The sequence below is a fragment of the Ovis aries genome, chromosome 8 (assembly GCF_016772045.2).
Source record: "Ovis aries strain OAR_USU_Benz2616 breed Rambouillet chromosome 8, ARS-UI_Ramb_v3.0, whole genome shotgun sequence".
Lineage (NCBI taxonomy): Eukaryota > Metazoa > Chordata > Mammalia > Artiodactyla > Bovidae > Ovis > Ovis aries.
The window spans coordinates 85348640-85371947 of record NC_056061.1 but is presented as its reverse complement, the minus strand read 5'-3'; the positions used below and the strand labels follow the sequence as shown (position 1 = coordinate 85371947).

At 38.9% G+C, this 23308-nt stretch overlaps 1 protein-coding gene across 3 annotated transcripts in view; it reads left to right on the top strand.

The window, feature by feature from the left end:
- Positions 1-23308, top strand: part of PRKN (parkin RBR E3 ubiquitin protein ligase) — a 1230807-nt gene that overhangs the window by 566071 nt on the left and 641428 nt on the right. For 2 of the 3 annotated variants that reach the window (XM_027972640.2, XM_027972639.2), the window contains exon 5: positions 12282-12365. The exons of the other annotated variant lie outside the window; for it this stretch is intronic. In XM_027972640.2, the coding sequence (XP_027828441.2) occupies positions 12282-12365 (84 nt within the window). The remainder of the gene's footprint in view (positions 1-12281; positions 12366-23308) is intronic. 3 annotated transcript variants of the gene reach the window in all.

Genomic DNA, 23308 nt, shown 5'->3' with positions numbered 1-23308 from the left:
ACATACCCCATCACAGAAAGAGCAGGTGCATAACTGCATGGATGGGCAACTGAGGGGTGCAGGGGTCAAATGGGCAAAGGTAGGAAGGTAGGGAGCTAAAAGCATTTCCCCAAAGTAGTATCATTTCAAAAATTAAGAATTAGAATGATTTATCACTAATATCTAATTTGTCCTTCCACGATAATCTTTCCCATTTTGCCTGATGAAAGAAATAGACGTAAAAGGAAGAGGTTTTTATAGGAGCTGGTTTTATTAAATATTGAGCTAAAGTGGAGGAAACTGTAAAATAAAAATGGAGGGCGATTCCTACAGAAAGATATGGAAACTTCAAAAAAGTGTTTGTGTGAACTTCGGCCACTTGAATTAATCCTGAGAAAGTTTAGATAACTACAAACATAGTTTGTGGGGCTTCCCTGGTGGTTCAGATGGTAAAGAATCTGCCTGCAATGCAGGAGAGCTGGGTTTGATCCCTGGATCAGAAAGATCCCCTGGAGAAGGGAATGGCAACCCACTCTAGTATCCTTGCTGGGGGAATTCCATAGATGGAGGAGCCTCGCCAGCTACAGTGCACCAGGTCGCAGAGAATGGGACATGATTTAGCGACTAACACTTTCACTTTTCACTTTCAATCTTGAATAGATACTTTGTCTCTACTGTCTCATTAGGGCATACATAGGCTATTTTTAGAGGTGATTGAACCTGGATTGTAACAAAGAGTGGAGGAGGAAATGGAGAGAGAAAGAAAGGAAAAGCTAGAAGGATCTTGACATGAAAAGGCTCAAAGTAAAGTTTATGAACTGGAGCAAATGTTCATTTTGCACTCAACTAATTGCTTTTTTAAAAGGTCCTTGCCAGCATACCTGTTCAAGGACAATCTGACATCTTTTGGCCAAGAGTTATTTTGTGCTTTGGGGAGGCCTCGGGGTTTTCTTAAAAAAATACACACACACACACACACACACACACACACACACACATATTAAGCCATTTATGCTCCTTTCAGCTCACAAAACCCAGGTCAGTACAGGTAATGTCCCCTGCCTAAACGCTGGCAGTCAGTGAAAATGCCTGGTCATGGGAGTCATACTCGCGGCTTCAGGTTAGGCACAGCCAGCCGCCCGTTCATTACAAGTGTGTCTAATGCCTGATTGGGCCAGGCCCATCCGAGTTCAAGGCCTCGACCACCCTCAAGAAATGATTTTTTTTGGATAGTCTTTGTCCAGTTCTTATCAAGCCGTTTGCCCTGTTAAGTCACCTCCATTTGTACAAAATGTGTAGCTTTTGTGGACTGGCCAAGACAGTCACCCCATACTGCTACGTCTTCATGGCCAGGTCATTCCATTGAAGCAACAGAAAACTGAACTAAACTGTGATCGGTTAATCATTTAAGCACATCCTATATTACTTCTTCCTCTCCCTTTTTTTGAATAAAAAAGGTGGCTCTTTGAGTTCAGCATCAGTATGGGATTCACAGTAGTATAGTACACACCAAAATGTGATGTGTTGTTCATAAAACTGTATTTGATGATGGTGGTGGTATCTGGGCATTCACTAGAAATCTAATAAACTTCTTATCACATTTAATAAGCATGGTCCAGTCCCAGTCGTAATTATCAAGATATAAAGCCAGCTGAGATAACTAGGAAGCTTTACATGATAATAAATGTTGTTATTCAAATCGATTCACATGCCTTGAATTGAAATGAGAGCTACCACCCCAACAGTCAGAAGCGTATTATGCGGCCTGAAACTGCCTCTACTCTGAGCAGCAGCAAATTTCCCTCCATTGCAGTGGCAAGATTATTCTTAGTAAAGAGAACTTGAACAGATGAAGATAATCACAGGGTTCTCCTAAATTAAATCTGTTAAGAGTGCATAAAAGTGAATCACTGTAAGCCTTTATTTGTCTCCATTGTTTCCATTCTATGAAATAGGACAAAAAAAAAATCACAGCTCTTCAAATCCTGCTGTCTCTGTGATGTGCCTACAGCAGAGCTGTCAGCACTTGCTGATATAACTGAGGGCATCTTGTGATTTAGAAATAGTTTGGTAACTGGAAATTGTGAAGAAATAGCCACGCTGTTTACCATTTGGCACGTTTAGCACGATGGCACCCTACATGAAGGGCTCTCAATGAATAATGACAGTGATCGACTGGGCCAGAACTCAGCAGAGCTCTAGTGCAGTGGACCAAGAGTTGTTTCACTTACAACGATACAGATTGTTTTTAGAAATGTGATGTTTGTGTCTTGTAATAATTTCCTTGGAGGGGAAAAGTATGTTACTGAGTATTAATGATGAAATGCTTGCTTTTTATGATATGAAACACATTTTAGTAATGGAAGGAAATTCATTTTATACCAAATCATGCCCAATTATGTCTCATAAGCGATACAGATATCCCAGTTTTGGGGGGAAATCTTTAAGACCAGCTGAGATATTCTGTTTAAACAGCTGTCGAGTTAACTCAGCAGCATTGGGTAATCAATACAAGCATAGACACTTGCTCTGGTTAATTGCTGATCCCAGCAGCAGCTGCGTCATTATGTATCAACCATCTCTTCTCTTTGGATGTGGCATTATGTTTGGGGCAGTAATGAGGAGGTTACTGTGTGAGTGCACTGCTTTCTACTATTACACTGTCTAAAAATGTTCACAGCTCCAGTTGTCCCCTCACTAATAGCTGAATGCCCGGCTAGAGTTATAAAGGATTTTCACATTAATTAGCTCATTCTTTATTTTCTTGACTGTGAGCTCTTATTACTCACAATTTAGAGATAGGAAATTAAGGCATAAAGATGTTTAAACTGTGTCTAAATTGATCACCCTAACTCTAGTGAAATTATATCTAGAACATAGACCTTCTGAATCTCTGCCCTTTGGGGTGTTCTTTCCATGATCCCATTTTTATCCTATTAGAGTTATTAAGCAGTACCTGCTAATATTTATTAAATATTAATTATGTGTATAAGTACTTTGACTTAGCAACTAACTCAGTTGGTGAGGAATCTGCCTGCAGTGCAGGAGCCCCGGGTTCGATCTCTGTGTCAGAAAGGTCACCTGGAGAAGAAAATGGCAAAGCGCTCCAGTATCCTTTCTTGGAAAATCCCATGGACAGAGGAGCCTGGCAGGCTGTTGGCCATGGGTTTGCAAAGAGTCAGGCATGACTGAGCGACTAACACTTCACACTTTCATAAGTACTTGACCTCATATAGCCATCAACCCTATGATGTAGGTCAGTTCATTTCAGTCACTTATTCATGTCCAACTCTTTGCGACTGCATAGACTAGAGTATGCCAGGCTTCCCTGTCCATCACCAACTTCCTGAGCTTGCTCAAACTCATGTCCATCAAGTCACTGATGCCATCCAACCATCTCATCCTCTGTCGTCCTCTTCTCCTGCCTTCAATCTTTCACAGCTCCAGGGTCTTTTCCAGTGAGTCAGTCCTTTGCATCAGGTGGCCAAAGTAGTGCAGCTGCAGCTTCAAAGTCAGTCCTTCCAGTGAATATTCAGGATTGATTTCCTTTAGGATGGACTGGTTGGATCTCCTTGCAGTTCAAAGGACTCTCAAGAGTCTTCTCCAACATCATAGTTCAACAACATCAATTCTTCGGTGCTAAGCTTTCTTTATAGTCCATCTTGCACATCTATGCATGACTACTGGAAAAACCATAGCTTTGACATTTAAAGGGATGAAAGTGATTGAAGAAATAATACATATATTTTTAGGTTCCACAGGAGGAACCCCTGACCTAGACTGTTAGAAGGAATATTGTTTAGGCTGAGACCTGAGGAAAAAATAAGAATCAGAAATGAAAAGCAAAACTGCACAACAGAAAAGGTTTTGAGCAGGAAAAACAGAACCAGTCACCACCAGCCATTAGACTATATGTGAGATATGTGTATACTTTCAAAGAGATGATATCAATAATCAATCCATGAATAATCATTTATTTTGGTGCCTCCTAAACATCTTATTCTACATTATGTGAAATTAAGATTCCACTAAAATGTTTATTTTGAGGACTTCCCTGGTGACTCAGCTGGTAAAGAATCCACAGTGTAAGAGGGTTCCTTTCTCTTCACTCCCTCTTCAGCATTTCCTGTTTGTAGATTTTTTGATGATAGCCATTCTGGCTGTTGTGAGGTGATCACTCATTGTAATTTTGATTTGCATTTCTCTAATAATCAGTGAAGTTGAACATCTTTTCATGTGCCTCTTGGGCATCTCTAGGTCTTCTTTGGAGAAATGTCTGTATAGGTCTTCTCCTTGTTTTTTTGATTGGGTTGTTGTTCTGATGATATAAAGCTGCAAGCTATAAATTTTGGAGACTAATCCTTTGCTGGTCACATCATTTGTAAATATTTTCTTCCATTTTGTGGGCTGTCTTTTCATTTTGTTTATGCTTTCCTTTGTTGTGCAAAAGGTTTTGAGTTAAAACAAACAGACAAAAAGGATATTTGTGTTTAATTAGGTCCCAGTTGCTTATTTTTATTTTTATTTCCCTTACTCTGGGATATGGATTGAGAAAGATACTGCTGTAATTATGCCAGAGAGTGTTCAGCCTATGTTTTCCTGTAAGAGTTTTATACTGTCTGGTCCCACATTTAGGGCTTTAGTCTATTTTGAGTTTATTTTTTTGTATGGTGTAAGAAGTTCTAATTTTATTTTTTAGATGGAGCTGTTTAGTTTTCCCAGCATTTATCATTTCTTAAACTTTAATGTTATGAAAGGTCTTTCTCCTCATCTATAAAACAACTTTGGCAGGGACAGTCAAGAAGGCGACCTCTAGTGATCTCTCACCTCGTGGTGTCCAAGCTTTTGTGAAATCGCTTCCTCTCGAATGTGGGTGGTTCTGCTGATTTCCTTCTAACCAAGAGAAGATGGCAAAAGTAATGAGATATCTGCCACTCCCCCAGTCATGCTATTAATATGTAAGACTTCCTTTAATTACATTACAAGAGACTGCATTTAGGGGGTCTATACAGATATTCTCCTACTAACTTATGAAATAAACAGCCACATTTAGGAAGGCCACATGGCAAGGAACTGCAGGAGAGCTCCAACCAATAGGCATCAAGAGTTTGGGGGACTCATCCTTTTTGTCCATGTAGAATAAGCGTGCATTATTTGTTTTATACTTTGGATTCTATACACAATTCATTAGGAAAAAAAAAAGTCTGCTTTAGAAGAAAACACAACACAACTTTGAAAAATGTAGATCTTTCAGTTTTTTTATAGTATGAAAATGAGAATATAAAGAAAAGAAAAGTAAAGCCCGATTGAGTTAACATGTATCCGAATATTCAGTGTGTTTACATACAGCATTTTGCTATTCATATCAAAGCATGTAGATATAAGTAGGATGTGGTCCTTCACTTTGAGAATTCTGTAGCTTGATGATGAATGTTAGCAACCAGTTCAGAGCCACAGAACTGGTCTTTGTTGATTGTCAGTGGCTTGGATTATCCCATGACAATTGTTACAGATTATTGCCTCTAGAGTCTACACTGGAAAAGTACTGAAGAAGTAAAGATACTTTTCTTTCTTAATTTAAAATAATTGCATTACATGGATTAATGCTCTTTAAACCATACTGCCTATGGTCCCTAATTAATGAATGGTAAATACAGAAATGGCTAACTTTTGTTGAGAACGTAGTATGTGTCTGGCAGTGGCCTCACCATTTAATATTTAATCCTTGCAACACCCCTATGAGGTAAGTTATGTTATTTCTCCATTTGTCCTGGGCCAGCTCATCCCTGAATGGTCAGGAAACCTTCTAAGGTTGAAGAGCTACTGAAAGGCAGGGCATCAGTAAGTCCTTACTGAATAAGGAGAGGTGAAAATTCAGTTCCTTGTTCTAAATTTTGAAGCAATTTATAAAATGAACTGAATTTAAGGGTTCAGTGCTATGAGCTTTGACAGTGATACATACTCATGTAACTACAACTCCAATCAAAATACAGAACATTTCCAAAAAAATTCCTCATGCCTCCTTCTAGTCAATCCTTAGTATTATCCACCGTTTAAAAAAAAAAAAAAAAAGCCATTATGCTGGCTAAGATGTGAAATCATTGAAACTGTATTTTATTTTAGCTTGCATTTCCTGATTAATAATGATGCTGACTATCTTTTCCTATGATTATTCACCATTTGTATATCTTCTTTTTAAGTCTTTTCCTTATTTTGAATTGATGTGTTTGTCTACATGCTTGTCATACATGAAAAAATTAGTGCTATTTTTTGAAGTTCTCTGTATAGCTTAGATATTATTGCATAGATGTATGCATTGCAAATATTTCCTCCAGTCTGTAGCTTGCATATTCACAAGTGTCTTTTGGTGATCATTCGTTGTTTTTATAATTTTCATTGAAGGTCAGTTTATAATTTTTTTCATTGATGGTTAGAGCTTTCAGTGTCCTTGTAAAAAGTTCTATCTATTTCAAGGTAGTAAAGATGTTTTCATTTGTTTTCTTTTAGAAACTGTATGGTGTGAGGAAGGGATTTAGATATTCATATTCTATTGGTCAAGCACCATTTGATGCAAAGCTCCTACTTCCCTCACAGAATTTCCTTGTCAATTTCTCAGTTCCTTTTTTCCTATCACAGTTCATTTTTTCCTATCACACATTACTGAGAAATAGTTTGTGTGAAATTGATGGTCTCCATTTGAAGGGTATCATTTGAAAAGTTCTGACAAGTGTATAATCCCACACAACCGCCGTCACAGTGAAGCGGAGAGCTTCACTATAACCTATAACCTATAACCTCTAACCTCTGTCTTGGTTTCCTAGATGTGGCATAATGAAGCACCACGAACTGTGTGGCTTATACAACAGAATTTTGTTTACTCACAATTCTGACGGCTAAAAGTCTGAAATTACCTTGTCAGTACTAGGACCTCTTGTCTTGGCTTATAGAGGGTTGTCTTCTGTGTGTTCATGTGATGTTTTGTCTGTTCTATGTCCCACTCCCATTTGTTAGAGATGCCTTTTAAGGACACCAGTCACACTGAATTTTAACTAACTAACCACACCACACTTGGCGGCCACACCCACTCTCTGCCATGGCCCACACTTTATCTGTGTGCCTCTGTAAGTAAGTCAGTAAGCAAAGTCGCTCGGTTGTGTCCGACTCTTTGTGCCCCCGTGGACTATAGCCTACCAGGCTTCTCCGTCCATGGGATTCTCCAGGCAAGAATACTGGAGTGGGTTACCATTTCCTTCTCCAGGGGATCTTCCCGACCCAGGGATCGAACCCAGCTCTGCCGCATTGTAGGCAGACGCTTTAACCTCTGAGCCACCAGGGAAGATTCTCACACTGAATTAGAGTCCACCATAATGACCTCATCTTACCTTAATTCCGTCTTTAAAAACCCTCTCTTCAAATGCAGTCACATTCTACAGAGGGTTCAGCCTTTAGCATATTCAGTTTGAGAGGACCCCACTCAGCCCGTAATACCCCGGAAAGCTTCTCCGTGCCCTCACAGAGCCCGCCCCTCCCTCCGCACCCGCCTCACGGCTACCGCTCCTCTGTTTTCGCCACTGTAGATCTGTTTGCATTTTATGTAAGTGGACTCTAGTATATATCAGTTTTTTAAGCCATTTTATTTATTTCGGTTGCACTGGGTCTTCAGTTTTGCTCCAGTTTTTCTCTAGTTGCAGCAAGCAGGGGCTACTCTTTGTTGTGGCTTGAGGGCTTCTCACTGTGGTGGCCTCTCCCGTTGGGAGCACAGGCTCTAGCGTGTATGAGCTCAATGGTTGCGGCTCCTGGGCTGAGCCGTTGCGACACCCTGGCTTAGCTGCTCTGCAGCTTGTGGGAATCCTCCCAGATCAGGGATTGAATCCATGTTTCATACATTGAGAGGTGGATCCTTTATGACTGATCCACCAGGCAAGCCCCATGCCTATATTGTATTTCATATCTGGCTTCTTTCTTTCACATAATTTTGAGAATCATCCATGGTGTTGCATTTTTAAATAACATAATACTGTTGATTACTGAGTAGTATTTCATTGGCTACATGTAGCACATTTTGTTTATCCATTCATATTTTGATAGATATCTGGGTGGTCTCCAGTTCAAGGCTACTAAGACTAAAGTTGTTTTGACCATTGGTATATGATTCTCTTTGGGAACTCATGTTTTCATTGACCTGTTAATTATCTAGGAGTGGAATGGCGAAGGCTTGTTGTTAGTTGTATGTTTAATTTTTTTTTTAATTTCTAGTAAATTTCTAAACTAGCTGTGTCATTTTATATTTGAGCAGCAGTGTATGTGTATTCCATTTGTTTTACATCTGACCAGCATTTTGCATTAATATCCTTTTTAATTTTATTCATTGAATATGTGTGCCCAGCTAATTTACAACATTAGCCTTTCTGTATACTTAACAAAAGCTATAAGAAAGAGGATTCTTCTGTCTTTTTCATAGCTGTAGTCTTAGATTTTAAGAGCTGTTTAACAGAGAGTTGCTTGGTGGATATATATTGATTCAAAAGATCTTTTCCCACATTATTTTCCCTGCTTACTATTTAATGGTTGCATTATTAAGCCTCTACTATAACACTGTGCTTAGCTTTATTAGAAGCAAAAGGCCTTTATATCAAAGGGAGGAAAACACAGAACAAGATCTACTGTATGACGGGTGGAAATACCTACTTTCAATGAGCTCAGTTGGCCCAGTCATGTCCAAATCTTTGTGACCCCTTGGGCTGCAGCACAACAGGCCTCCCTGTCCATCACCAACTCCTGGAGTTGACTCAAACTGATGTCCATTGAGTCGGTGATGCCGTCTCATCTTCTGTCGTCCCCTTCTCCTCCTGCTTTCAACTTTTCCCAGCATCAGGGTCTTTTCCAAGGAGTCAGTTCTTTGCATCAAGTGGCCAAAGTATTAGAGTTTCAGCTTCAACATCAGTCCTTCCAATGAATATTCAAGACTGACTTCCTTTAGAATGGACTGATTTGATCTCCTTGTAGTCAAAGGGACTCTCCAGCGTGTTCTCTAACACCACAATTTGAAAGCATCAGTTCTTCGGCACTCAGCTTTCTTTATGGTCTAACTCTCACATCCATACATGACTACTGAAAAACCACAGCTTGAACTATATCGACTTTTGTCGGCAAGGTAATGTCTCTGCTTTTCATTATGCTGTCTAGGTTTGTCATAACCTTTCTTCCAAGGAGTAAGCATCTTTTAATTTCATGGCTGCAGTCACCATCTGCAGTGATTTTGGAGCCCCCAAAATAAAGTCTACCACTGTTTCCCCATCTATTTGCCATGAAGGGATGGGACCAAGGATGCCATGATCTTAGTTTTCTGAATGTTGAGCTTTAAGCCAACTTTTTCACTCTCCTCTTTCACTTTTATCAAGAGTCTTTTTAGTTCTTCTTCACTTTCTGCCATAAGGGTGGTGTCATATGCCTATCTGAGGTTATTGATATTTCTCCCGCCAATCTTGCTTCCAGCTTGTACTTCATCCAGCCCAGCATTTTGTATGATGTACTCTGCATATAAGTTAAATAAATAGGGTGACAGTATACAGCCTTGACATACTCCTGTCTCAACTCTGAACAAGTATGATTTTCAAAATAATTTTAATCCCTAAAGTTTAATTATATGAGTTAGATATTTATGGAAACATTCAAGAGGATATTTAAAATGCAACACATTCAATGATAACTTGTGATAATTGGTAAAATTGTAGTAAAAATGCTTATATTACCTTTTCCAAGCTGCAGAGTACATCGTGAGAAACGCTGGACTGGAAGAAACACAAACTGGAATCAAGATTGCCGGGAGAAATATCAATGTCTGTATTTCTGATTTTTTGCCTCATAAATAATATTCTACTTTATGATTTTCAGTCAGTTGTAAGATCACTCAAGGCAAATCCCCAGATGTTATAATTGTCTACTCTGTTACTGATTCAAACAACTTGGATCACTGAATTCTATCAATGTGTTCTCAGATTTGACAGATGAGTAGCACTAAGGTTTTAATTGAAGTAATTTCTCACTTGAGACCCAGAATGCAACTACTTCAACAAATGAATGAGATTATATGGTAGCCAAAATGATGCTACAGTGTTTTTTGATTGCTTTTCATTATGAACTTGGAACATTTTATATGCTATCAAGGATTGGCAGACTTTTTCCATAAAAGGGCCAGATAGTAAATATGAAGGCTTGTTGAGCCACTCCCGCTGCGTTTCAACAGCTCAATTCTGACCTTGCTGTGCAGAAGCCACACAGATAATACACAAATGAACTACAGCCGTGTGCAATACATTTAATTTTGGACTTGGAAATTTGAGTATCAGTTACTTTTTGTGTACCACAGAATACTCTTCTTTTAATGCTTTTAACCACTGAAAAATATAATAGCATTCTTAGGTCATGGGCTGTACAAAAACAAACCCTAGCCTGGATTTGGTCAACAAGGCCATTGTTTCGTGAGTCCTGATATAGATGCTTATGTAAGTTGTGTATTTTTCTTGGCTGTAACTGCTATTGGACCAAAAAGGAGAACAACTTCTGAAAAAACAGGCACACAATTCTTTATTAAGACATGTATTTCACACTGTTCTGTCTGACATGGTTTTTCTGATATCTTTCTCCAGTTCTACCTTTGAGAGATGAAATAGATTTTCTTTTTATTCTTTCCTTGACACATTCTAATTCCTAGCTCCCTGGTGCTGCCATGTGATTTGCAGTCTTTTTAAACCTTGTGGTCTGGATACCTTTCTCACTCCTATATGAAGACCATTAATTATAAATGCTTTAACCACGCAACTATTGTATAGTATACAATGCATACTTAAATACAATGATTAAACAATTTATATTTTCTAAAACTAGAAATGAGAAAAGTTAACTCTGCGTTATAATGTCAGAAAGTAATTGGAACATGTGTTTCTCTTTCCATGGGGCTATAGCAATAGCATTCAGTACTAATAGTTTGAGTAGCATGGATGAACTAGCACATGTATCTCATTATGTCTAATTCTCATATCCAACTGATCTCTCTGCAGTTTTATTACTTGTATTATTTTGTTAATGTTTGAGATCAAGAAGAAAATTTTGAATGAGCTTTCTGTAATTTCCTGGTATAACATAAGGATTTGTCAGATAAAATGGTACTTATGTAACAAAATCGCTACATAAATATTTTCATTGCTTTCTGGACCCTGAAAAAAACAACACAGTCATATGCACAGAAAGTTTCATTGCATTCCGTGTTTCTAAGCCGAGGATCTGCCAGTTCCAGCAGGAAGATTTAGGATCTTATGCTTCTTGAAAGGAAACTTTCTCCCTGTTAGTTGCTCCAGGTCTTAGTCGGCTTTCTTCCTCACCTCCGTATCCTCTTTGGGCTCCCTGTGGGCCTCCATGCAGAGAGGTCCCTCTGTTTTAGCCGAGGGCAGATTTCCAGAAAAGTTTGAAACTCTCTTCTCACCCAGACTTCTGCCTTTTGTCTTCCTTGGTGTCCTGGATTCACATGGTGCTATTATTAACTGTAATTCTCATGGGGCCTCAGGAAGGAGAAAGGGATAACGGAGTCTGCTCAGCCTCTCGACTGCAGCCGGGGGTCTTGCAGGCTTGACACCCCTGTTCCAGTGTGCCTGCTTGCCTGCTGAGTTGCTTCAGTCGCGTCCAACTCTGTGCGACCCCATCGACTGTAGCCCGCCAGGCTCCTTTGTCCATGACATTCCCCATGCAAGAATACTGGAGTGGGTTGCCATGCCCTCCTCCAGGGGATCTTCCAAACCCAGGGATGGAACGCACCTCTTTTAACCTTTTCTGCATTAGTTGGCAGGCAGGTTCTTTACCTCTAACCACCTGGGAAGCCCCCATATTCCACTGCTGTCCCCCAAAGACTGCTTTTGAGTGTACCGTGCAAGTGTGTTTTCATTTAAAAGTTAGCAACTGAGACCGAAATGAACCTAAAGGTATTGAATTACGTTTGTAAACCATTAAATGTAACTACGAGGGGAAAGGACTCCATGTATATATGAGACACATTTGGAGCAATATGCCAAATATTATCTTAGTACATTGTTGAAAGTAGTTTTGACCTAGCAGATCCCCTCAGAGGGTCCCGAGAACTCCCTAGGTCTATGTATCATACTTTGACAATCATTGGACCTTATATTACTTTCATTATGATTTTATAACATAACCAAATTTTTAAAATATGTTAATGAGTACAATTTATTTTATATTTGTTTACCAGGAATGTCCTGTTTTTTTGTTTTTTTGTTTTTTTTCCCCCAAAGGGTCCTTCTTGCTGGGAAGATGTTTTAATCCCAAACCAAATGAGTGGTGAATGCCGGTCTCCAAACTGCCCTGGGACCAGAGCGGTAAGTACAGGTCGAATCTGTTCTTCATTATGGCATCTCTGGCATTTACTGGGAAATGAGATTACATACAAAATGGTAAATGAGTATTTTCCAAGCATTTTTCATACTTACAAAAAAGATTATCAGATTCAGAAGAGTTCATAATATTCACCAAGAATTCTAAGTGTATCATTGCCTTCCAGTGTCATTTTCCTAGAGACTTAGCCATTTGGAGTGACTGTGTTGAAACAGGACAATTTAAATTCCTCATAAGGTGATATTCATGGAATATAGAGAAGATTCCATTCAGGGTTCAGCAAAAGAAAATAACAAAGCTATACATTCATGCTTTTCCTACCGCTGCGATTTTTGCATTTACATTCCCTGTGATTCAGAATCACTCTTTCTACCTTTCTTAGTGGTTTTCTGACACAGTGGGCTTTTAGAAAATCTCGAATGGATGGCCAACTATAAATGCAATCACCATCCTCTGTTCGGTGTAATCCCATTTTCTTTACGAACATATGGCATATCTCTCATACCGAGAAGGTATTTCTGCAATGAGACCCTAAGTACTGAACTTATTTTAAAAATAATGTTATTATAATGGTCATGTTTGTAATTTGGATATTGTTCCAATTTTTACTTTGGAAAATCCTTGGGTCCATCATCATCTGATTGTATAAATTTTCCAATCTGTAAATACTGTTATGGCACCAACAGAAATGTCAGTGTTAGTTCACAGACTGTCACAGCCAGCCAACAGCTAATGTCTTCTCTGGTGGAGTGTTTGAGCTTGATCATCAGACATGTCTTCTCTCTCCAATCTGCTGGAGGATTGCAAGGCTATGGAGATAGCAATGAGCAGTGGTAAAGATCATTCTCCATCAGTTGGGACTAGGGACAGACACTGAACAGCTTTTCATTAATGCAAAGCCTGGTGTAAAATAGTGACTTGTGTGTCACTGACAGCTATCAAGGAATCAGTCTTGCAAGTTTGCTATTGGGATGAAATTAAAGTACATATATTTTACTGGGAATAATTAAGTATAATTACATATGTGTATGTATGTGAGTGTAATGTGTATATCTACATAACATGCAGATATAATTACATTTAATAATAATGTAAATCCCTCGGTGCATATAACATTGCATACACAGCAATGTGAAGTCCTTTGAAACTCTACTTCAATCATTGGCAGCCTGACTGCCTCCATGTACCTTGATATTAATTGGAAGGATTCAGCTTAGCAGAATAGACAGTCTTGTGTCTTTAAAGATTCAGCTTCGGATCAGTCGAAGGCGGATAGAGTAGGGTTGATAATCTTGCCTTTTCTTACTTGTTGAATTTTCAACTTACTTATGTATCAATACATAATGCTTATTCTAAATTAATTTATATTGAGGTTTTATTTCTGACAGCATGGTGAGCTGATACCCTAAAAAAATGCTTGCAGTACACACTATATAAAAATACTGAATTGAATTACAAATACATATCTTTTAAAGAATGACTGTGCTGATGACATAGTAAGGTAAAGTGTATAGGCCAAAGTGTAAAGTACATATTTCTGGCTGTTCTCCAGAAGAAAAATCCTGTGAGCTGAAGTCACTCACCAGTAGAGGTTAGGGCCTCAGACCGAGAAAACACTGGTGAGTTTAGGGCCTCATCGGGGTAGAAAATGAAACCATAGAATTATATTAAAGAGCCTCCTGTAAAACATGATCTCTTGGGATCAATTGGAGAGAGGAATGTTCTAGGGATAGGTGCCTATTTTATTTTCACTCTAGATAGAAATGTTAAATTAAAAATTATCGTAATTGACAGGAAATTAGCTAAATGGGTTAAACAGTGAGTGAATATATGAAAGAGAAATTATAACTTAGATCTGAAATTTGACCTAATAGAATATACTTAAAATAAGAAAAGAAAAGTGAAACAACATGGAGGATAAAATTAGATTTGTGAAGAAAATAATAGAGAGAGCAGTGGAAAGGTAATATTTTAAAAGGTAATGAGGTACTTACCTGGCCGTGATTAGGACTCCGTTCTTCCACTGCAAGGATACAGGTTTGATCCGTGGTCAGAGAACTAAGATCCAGCATGCCACATGATGCTACCAAAAATAATAATAATAATAATGAAGCAGGACTTTCCACAGTTTTTAAGACCCACGAATCCCAAGGGCTAAGAATAAAATGAAAGTCACACCTAAATCGATCAGTGAAACTGTGGAACATAGAGGTCAGAGAGAAAATTTAAAAAGCAGCAGAGTGAAGACTGGTTGCTAACCAGGAGAAAGAATCGATAGTTATTTAATCAGTAGCAACATCGGAAGGCAGATGAAATGGGAACAGTATCTTCAAAACTGAATGAACATAAATGCTAAACTAAAATTGTATTTAAGAAAAATCTTCTAAAAACAAAAGTTAAGAACAACAACCAAAAAGGCATTTTCAGGTAAATAGGAACTCAGGGAACCAACTTCTATCTAAAACTTTCAAGTAATTTCTAAGTTAAAGTATTTCAGGCAGAAAGATAATGATCCCAGAAGAAAAGCCTGAAATGTGAGAAGGAATGGTTGGGGACAAAAATGGAAAAAAAAACCTAAACAAAATATAGCAATCAGTATGATAACATTTAATGATTGGAAATATACATAAAGATAATGTAAAGTTGCTGGGCAATATTGCATGTAAGCATGGAGCATAAAATTAAAGCTATGTGAAAAGTTTAATTCCTTCTTTGTCCTTATATTAAAACCATGTTTCTGGATTGCATTTTTACTGTGCAGCTAAATATAAACCATGTCTCTTCTATTTTCTAAAGCTTTGAATGTAGTGTTTGTTTCTTAAGAAGGTGAGAAGATAGGCATTTTAAGTAGTTTATTATTTTTACATTTATGGAGTATTTTAAATTTTGACACAGTTTTATATAGAATATATATTATCATAAAACCTTCAATTTCTAGCACTTGAATAAAATATCCATATACTTAAAATTCAAAAGAGTAAGGTCTGTGATGTATTCTTAATTCATATTTATGCGCTTAAAGATTAGCTCAATCATTTTACATAGCAGTAACTTTCACCTTAGTTTATAAGACTACAAAATATAAACTTGACCTTACCTGTGCTTTAGGCAGAGAAATCTGAAACGAAGTCAGTTCTACCCTTGTCACTGCAGTCTTAGAAAGAAGCATCACAGTAGTTCTGAAAGACATCTTACCTTTTTATGAAAAGAATTATAGCCAACTCAAAGGGTGTGCACCTAAGAATAAGTGGAACAAAAATCAATTAGCATTTTTCTATTAGTGAAATTAATTCAACTTTGGATATGATATGGATTTTTTTATGTGCCTTGGGGAATATATATTTTTTCTTACTTGCACAGATGTAGACAAAAGCGTACCTAGAGCCTTACTCTCTAGGCATTATTCCTGAGCTCCAAATCACAACTTTTAAAAGTGAGCATCCCCTGTTTGTCAAACACTCTCCTGTGAAGATGTCTGGCTTAGCAATGCGTCTGTGGTAATGAAGGGTTTCTTAGCCAACTGTGAGATTGTTGCCTTTTCCCTCACACCTGACAATTCAGCAGTGGGGCTCAGGATCAGGAATAATTGCAGGGGGAAAAAATGAAAAAAATATTTCAGTTATATCTTGTCTTAGACTGTGGAGTCTGCTATACCAAAGTGAAGGTCACTCAGAAATGTCCAGCTCTTTGCAACCCCATGGACTATACAGTCCTTGGAATTCTCCAGGCCAGAATACTGGAGTGGGTAGCCTTTCCCTTCTCCAGGGGATCTTCCTAACCCAGGGATCAAACCCAGGTCTCCCTCATTGCAGGCGAATTCTTTACCAGCCGAGCCACAAGGGAAGCACAAGAATATTGGAGTGGGTAACCTATTCCTTCTCCAGCTGATCTTCCCAACCTAGGAATCAAACTGGGGTCTCTTGCATTGCACTCGGATTCTTTACCAACTGATCTATCAAGGAAGTCCCAAGGTATCATAAATTGAGTGACTTATGAACAACAAATACTTACTTCTGAAAGTTGTGGAGGATAGAAGTCTAAGATTAAGGCACCGGCAGATTCAGTGACTGGGGAGAGCCCACTTCCTGATTCTTGGATGGCATTAGCGCACCATTTCTTCCTGTGGTGGCCAGGGCAAAGGAGCTCTGGGGTCTCTTTTAATCAAGGCACTAACCCTATTCCTGAGGGTTCTGCTCTCGTGACCATATGACATTCTAAAGGCCTATTAAGGGGTGTTGATTCTACCACTTAACAGCCTATAGCATGCATCATATTTTATATCTTTGAGAAGTAATATTTGCTTAGATTCTTGTTTAGATTGATTTTGACCAGAGTTAAGCTCTTTTACATAGAATTTTCTTTCTTATCAGAAACAGTTGAGAAGAGTCTCTTAAATAGCTCAAAGACTTATTTCAAGTGAAACTTGGTACTAAAAACTATCCTCTGAATTATAATAAATGATATAATTATTAAACTCAGTGTAGCAAATGGAGAGTGTTCATCTTACTCAATATGTAATTTATTTCTTTCATTTCTCCCTGTTAGGCTCAGTATATTTCAACTGGAACATTAGTTTGAATATAAGTTAATATTCATAGTCTCCATCTTTGGTTTCATCTTCTGGGAAGATGTTGACCAGGAAACAATGAATATTAAATAAGTGTCACCAAATAGTGAACAATTTTTACTTATACATTTTATGTCCCAAACATTTCTTACTAATGTTTTAGTTTAAATCAGATTACTGTGCTTGAAGAGCTCTGTTTTTCTTTTGGTTTCCTTTTTTGTTGTTTTAGGCTTAACCAGAATCTCATAAAATGAGTCTTAGGGTTTCTCAGGATGGTTTGCTGGTGTAGTTGATATATTCTTATTTTTTCCAATATCTAATAATAAGGGAAGGTTGGCTTTGTTTTGTTTTTAAGAAAAAATCTGAGATTGACCACATTTTCACTGAGACAGCCACAAATGAAAGCCTTGATCTGCACAGTGTAGGAGTCATTGGGTGCATATTATTGTGTTGCCCAAGCTTACCTGCATTATGCAGTCAGCAACACATCACAACTATCTCCAAATACGTATTTAAACAGTCCCAACCCTTGTGGTTCCAGGGGCCTCATCAAACCTCAAGGGCCGGCTGGGTGGAGCGGGAGAATGGGGACAGAAGGCGAAGAGGAAAGGCCACACTGACTCCTCTCATTCTGCCCTCATCCCTGGCGGGAGAGAAATGCTCTCTAGTTCTATTCTCTCAATTCTAAATAAAGTAGAGTTGCAGTCAAACTCAGATTATGATTGAATGGTATCTAAGCGTGACAAAGTGTTCTTTGTTGTTTGACATGCAATTTGGGTGACAAACTAGAAACTTTTTACAGCATTTTTCAAAAACCTATCAGGTATTCAGACTCAAGGACAGTTTATTTCTAAATCAAGTTTTGAGTAGTGGAAAACAAAAAGTGTCTTTTTTTTTCTTTTAAAAAATTAAGGTAAAATTGAAAGATATATATATTTTTTGCTGCTGAGTCGCTCAGTCGTGTCTCACTCTTTGTCACCCTATGGACTGTGTAGCCAACCAGGCTCCTCTGTCTGTGGGATTTTTCAGGCAAGAATACTGGAGTGGGTTGCCATTTCCTTCTCCCGGGGATCTTCCCAACCCAGGGACTGAACCCGCGTCTCCTGTGTCCTCTGCATTGCATGCAGCTTCTTGACCCACTGAGCCATAGGGGAAGCATTTATATAGCTATCTTTATATATATACAAAGTATTGTAGAATCAGCTGAAATTTTGTGAATTAAAACAAATCCTTTTTAATTTTATTTATAAATAAGTCCACTATAGAAAAAAAATGTCATTTTTTTTTAGGGAACTGAAGAAATTGAGGTAGTTTTTAAGAACTCATAGGTATTTGTGTGGCTCCAAAGTCTAGACTCAATTCTATTCGTTTTCCTTTTTATGTGAAATAACCCTGTTTTTATTTGAGTGCTTTTACAACTTAGTGGAAAATTTGATCAACAGTCTCTTCTCCATAGTACTGCTAAAGACTCTTGTACACTGTTGCATGAAAAACGTAATCACCAAGGAAAGGGAATCAGTGTATACAGTGTATACAGCAGCATACTGGCACACACGAGATTCCCAGTGTCCACACCATAGTCCCACAAATGTCACCTTGTTCATTTATGATGCCATTTCTCAAGCAAATGTGCAGTTTCTTTAATGTATATTTTAAGTATTGGAAATAATTCTTGCTTCCTCACTTCCAGGAGAACCCTGATCTGTGTGAAGTGTAAGTTGCTTTTTCACTTGTGCTATAATTCATATCTTCTTTCATATACAGAAGAAAAGCATGCATATTACCACAATGCTGTTGAGATACGAGCAATTTTAACCATCCCCAAAGGCTTCAACAGTTACTTCTTAATTTTTCATCTCTCCATGGAATGATTTCAAAGCTGGATGTGTCAGCAAGAGGCTCTGTTGAAGGTTATGTTGTGGTTTTAGACAGGGGCCCAGAACACAAAGGTATGACAGAGGAATCTATCATGATTTTAACCAAAATAGCACTCAGGACTGCTGGGCTTTAGATTAGGGGAGAGGGTATATCGACTTACCTGAGAAGATAGCAAGAGCTGTGATAAGATAATTTCAATAGATTTCTAAATGAAATTCTGAGAACTGGAGCAAAGAAAGATTAAATACCCCTGTAAACATCACCAAATTTTTCCATTGGGATGGTAGATTAGCCCTAAATGGGAATGCCAGGAATTGGGGACTGGAGGTCAGACTGTGATAGCCTCTGAGCAGACACACAGGAGGCTAATGGAGTGAGAAGAATGGAAGGAAGATGCAGGAGCAATGGACCGAGAGAGCGAGGCCTGCTTCTCCACCAGGAAATAGCCTTCTTGATCCTTCAAGCAGGTGATTGATGTGTCTTAGAGACCCACACTTCATCGTGCCCTGATGGCAGTCATTAAGAAACCATCATCCCTCTTATTCAGGTCAAGCTAGCGCTCAGAAAGTTATCAGAGGCCATGATAAAATTTAGTTTGTAAGATATATGCTGCAAAGCACACACTTAAACCAGTTTACCAAACTTGAGACGTTGTACAGAAAATATAATTATATAAATAGAAAATAGCAGTGGAAAATAAAATCGAAACTGAGAAGAATTTCATGCACACACATGACTCACATGTGGGAAAACATTTACTTCCACTAATATTTGGAATACAAACATAGTTTGGGATCCTCAGGGCTGAGTTTCCTAAAGCAGGTAATTATCAGTACTCAGTACTCAGTATTCAGAGTATACAGTCCTCAGTACTCAGGGTTCTGGAAAATAAGCTCAGTGCTGATCTCATACATGAGTGTTTCTGTGAGATGTAGAGAAAACTTTTATGTGTAAAGATGGAAAAGCAAATTATAATTTAAAGTGTGTGTCTTTCCATTGAGAGAAATATAGTTGTTTTCATAACAAGTATATTTTGGTTATATTATTCTCTGCACAGAAAGCAAAGACGGACCTTCAAGCGCTGGAAATCTGGTTGGGAAGATAAGACTTTACAGAAATGAGTGCAGTTCGGATTGAACAGTGCAAGGGGAGTGTGCACTGTACTTGGCTTCTGTGCCGGGCACTAGGGACAGAATAGAGAATGTTTCATTTACTGCTATCATAGTCTGGGGAAGATGTCGGTGGGGGGGCGGGGGGGGTGGGGGGGGGCTTGGCCAATGATGGTTTTTGCCCTGAACTGCATCTTGATGAAGATGGATATGAAGGGGAGCAGAAGACCTCACTGTGTGAGTAAGAAAGAAGAAACAAGACAAGCCGGTGTCTCCCAGAGGCCAGCAGACAGGCACACAGAGTGTTTCTGCGGGGGCTCAGAGATGAGCATTCCCTCAACAGGTGAACAGAGAAGACTCTCGAGCAGTGGGCTGAGGCAGGGACAGTGGAAATTCCGCAGGTAGTGATGTCGCCAAGATTAGCAGCATTTTATGAGGCAGAGGAAATGACAAGAGCTGTCGCTGTTGTTGTAGGCATTGAGTCGTTTCCCACTCTTTGCGGCCGTATGAACTGTAACCCATCAGGCTCCTCTGTCCGTGGGATTTCCCGGGTGAAAATACTGGAGCAGGTAGCCATTTCATTCTCCAGGGGATCTTCCTAACCCAGGGATCAAATCCAGACCTCCGGTATTGGCAGGCGGATTCTTTACCACTGAGCCCCCAGGGACGCCTTAATGACTTAGAAAACGAAGGGTCATTGATCCCTTAAGTACTATTAGCTGCCTGCTCCCTGGCAGGCAGGAGAGTCAGCACACCTGTGGGTGCAAAAATCAACATCCTCTGCCTCCACGGAGGTCCCCTCAGTCCTGATGAGCTTGGACTTGTCACCAGGGAGGATGAAAGCAAAGCCCAAGCGTTACAAGGACACAGACCAGGATGTCTGCCTAGAATTTGTGGGGTAGGGCACCCTTGATGGCCGCAGTGGAGGCCAGCGCTGGAATCTGCAGGCTGAGTCAGAGTTCCTGGTGGAGAAGCCGGAGGATAACTTCTGGCAGAAAAGACCCTCTAGCAAGGGCCCTGCTATGAGAGAATGCTCTCCTGGAAAGTATTTGGAATTTTAGACAAGACAGAGAAAACGGAGGCAGTGTACTTTCTCCCTTTGCTGTGTTTTTTATTTTTGTTTGTGAGGTTTTACATGGAGGATTATGACTAGTTATCGAAGGAATATCACTACACGAAAGTTTGGATATTTTGAAGGCTGAAATTGAAGTTGAGCTGGCTGGCATGAGAGATACGATAAAGAAAAAAGAAGGAAAAAGAAAATCGAAGTATACAATAATAAAAGATTATTTTTACACACTCTACTGTCCTTAAATCCCTGGTAAACGTGTGAATCAAGGTAAATGAGAATCAGTATTTTGCCTTCCTTAAAGCTAGAAACAACATACAGATGAGATTTTAGTTTAGAACCGATTAGAAGCACCACACTTTTCTTGTATTTATTGGGTCATTAAGAACAGCCATATGGTTTTCTTGTCTCATCCGTTCACATTTCTCCAGTATGTTCCTCAGTGGGGGTCTGTTTAGCGGTTGATTGAAATTCTGTTTTTATTGGTTAACTCTCTGTTATCTGTAATCACCAGGAGTGAATGACCCAGTATAAAGGGTTTCCTCTCCACTCCGTTATTGCCACCCTTACTGGAAAACTGGGACCTTTTTCCTTTGCCACTAACTTTTGAAAATATCAGAGGGTTGCAAAGAGCCGGACACAACTGAGCGACTGAACTGAGCTCAGCTGAAAATGGGTTCCTACGTGCAGTGAAATTTGAGACTATCTGAGAGTCATCCCTTCTTCAGGATGATCCAGTTGGCTGTCATTGTTTGCTGAGCAGTTGAGAAGTGAGTTAGAATGTCTGTTTCTAAGTGCATGTTTGTTAATGTCTGTGTTCTTTCTACTTCTCCATTTGTAGAGCACATCATGTGCATTAAGTGATGTGCATTAAGAAATTTCACTGAGTGCGGAGATTCAGGACTCAATAAAGCTTCCTGAGTTTAAAAAGTAAGCAGTAGTCTATTGGGATCATGCAACTGTTTATATCTGTAGATTTTCATACCTTATTCAGAAATTCAGTATTTTCCTGGACCTTAGCATTGTCATTTTCCCTCACAGTTATCTCATTTATTAGTTTTATACCTGCCTTATAAAAACAAGCCATTTCAAAGAACCGTTTTTCCATCTGCTTTTACCATTCCATTAAAACTTACACTGATGTTCACAATTATGTCATTAAATGGCTTTATGTTAAGCAGTTAAAATTCAGATCACTTAGTACACTTAGTACAATGTGCAATATATGGAGAACATTCAGAGAATCAATTCTAATTTAGTATTTCACAGTGAGTACTAATAATTATTATAATGCATGCATTTCAATTTGGACATTTTCTTGATTGAATAATGAAATGCTTTAAATAAATTCATTGCCTAAGGACTGCAGTTCGGTCACGTACTTTGGTGATGAGATGTTTATCTCATATGGATAAAAGCAGATATAAATGGAGAGGAGTCTACACTGCCCAGCTATGTGGTCACAGCTTATGGCTGCATAAGAATAAAACCGCATCAGTAGAGATACAAAAAGTACATTTTATTGGAGTTCAGCTAAAGAAGCTCCTTAGAGATGGCTTGTGTTTACTCTTACGAAATAAGTAGAGTCAACTGAACTGTGATAAAGAAGTTGCCACTGAAGAATAGGGTTTTTCAGTCATTGTTATGGGACTACCTAGATGAACTCTGTGACTATTGGATCCTAATAGAGCAAGTAATGGAGAGATTGCCCATACCAGAGGATTAATCAGGATGCTACAAAGTCATGATTACTACAAACTAGGAATTATAGTCCACTAATTCCGATTATGATGCACTGTTAAAAATATTTGTTGTTGTTCAGTCACTCAGTCGTGTTGAACTCTTTGCGACTCCATGGACTGTAGCATGTCCGCTTCTCTTTCCTTCACCATCTCCCAGGAGTTTGCTCAAACTCATGTCCATTGAGTTGGTGATGCCATCCAACCATCTCATCCTCTGTCATCTCCTTCTCCTCCTGCGTTCAATCTTTCCCAACGTGAGGGTCTTTATTCAATGAGTCGGCGCTTCACATCAGGTGGCCAAAGTACTGAAGCTTCAGCATCAGTCTTTCCAATGAATGTTCAGGGTTGATTTCCTTTGGAAGTGACTGGTTTGATCTCCTTGCTGTCCAAGGGACTCTCAAGAATCTTCTCCAGCACCACAGTTTGAAGGCATCAATTCTTTGCTGCTCAGCCTTTTTTATGGTCCACCTCTCACAACCATGCATGACTACTGGTAAAACCATCAGTTCAATTCAGTTGTTCAGTCTTGTCTGACTCTTTGCAGTCCCATGGACCTGATATT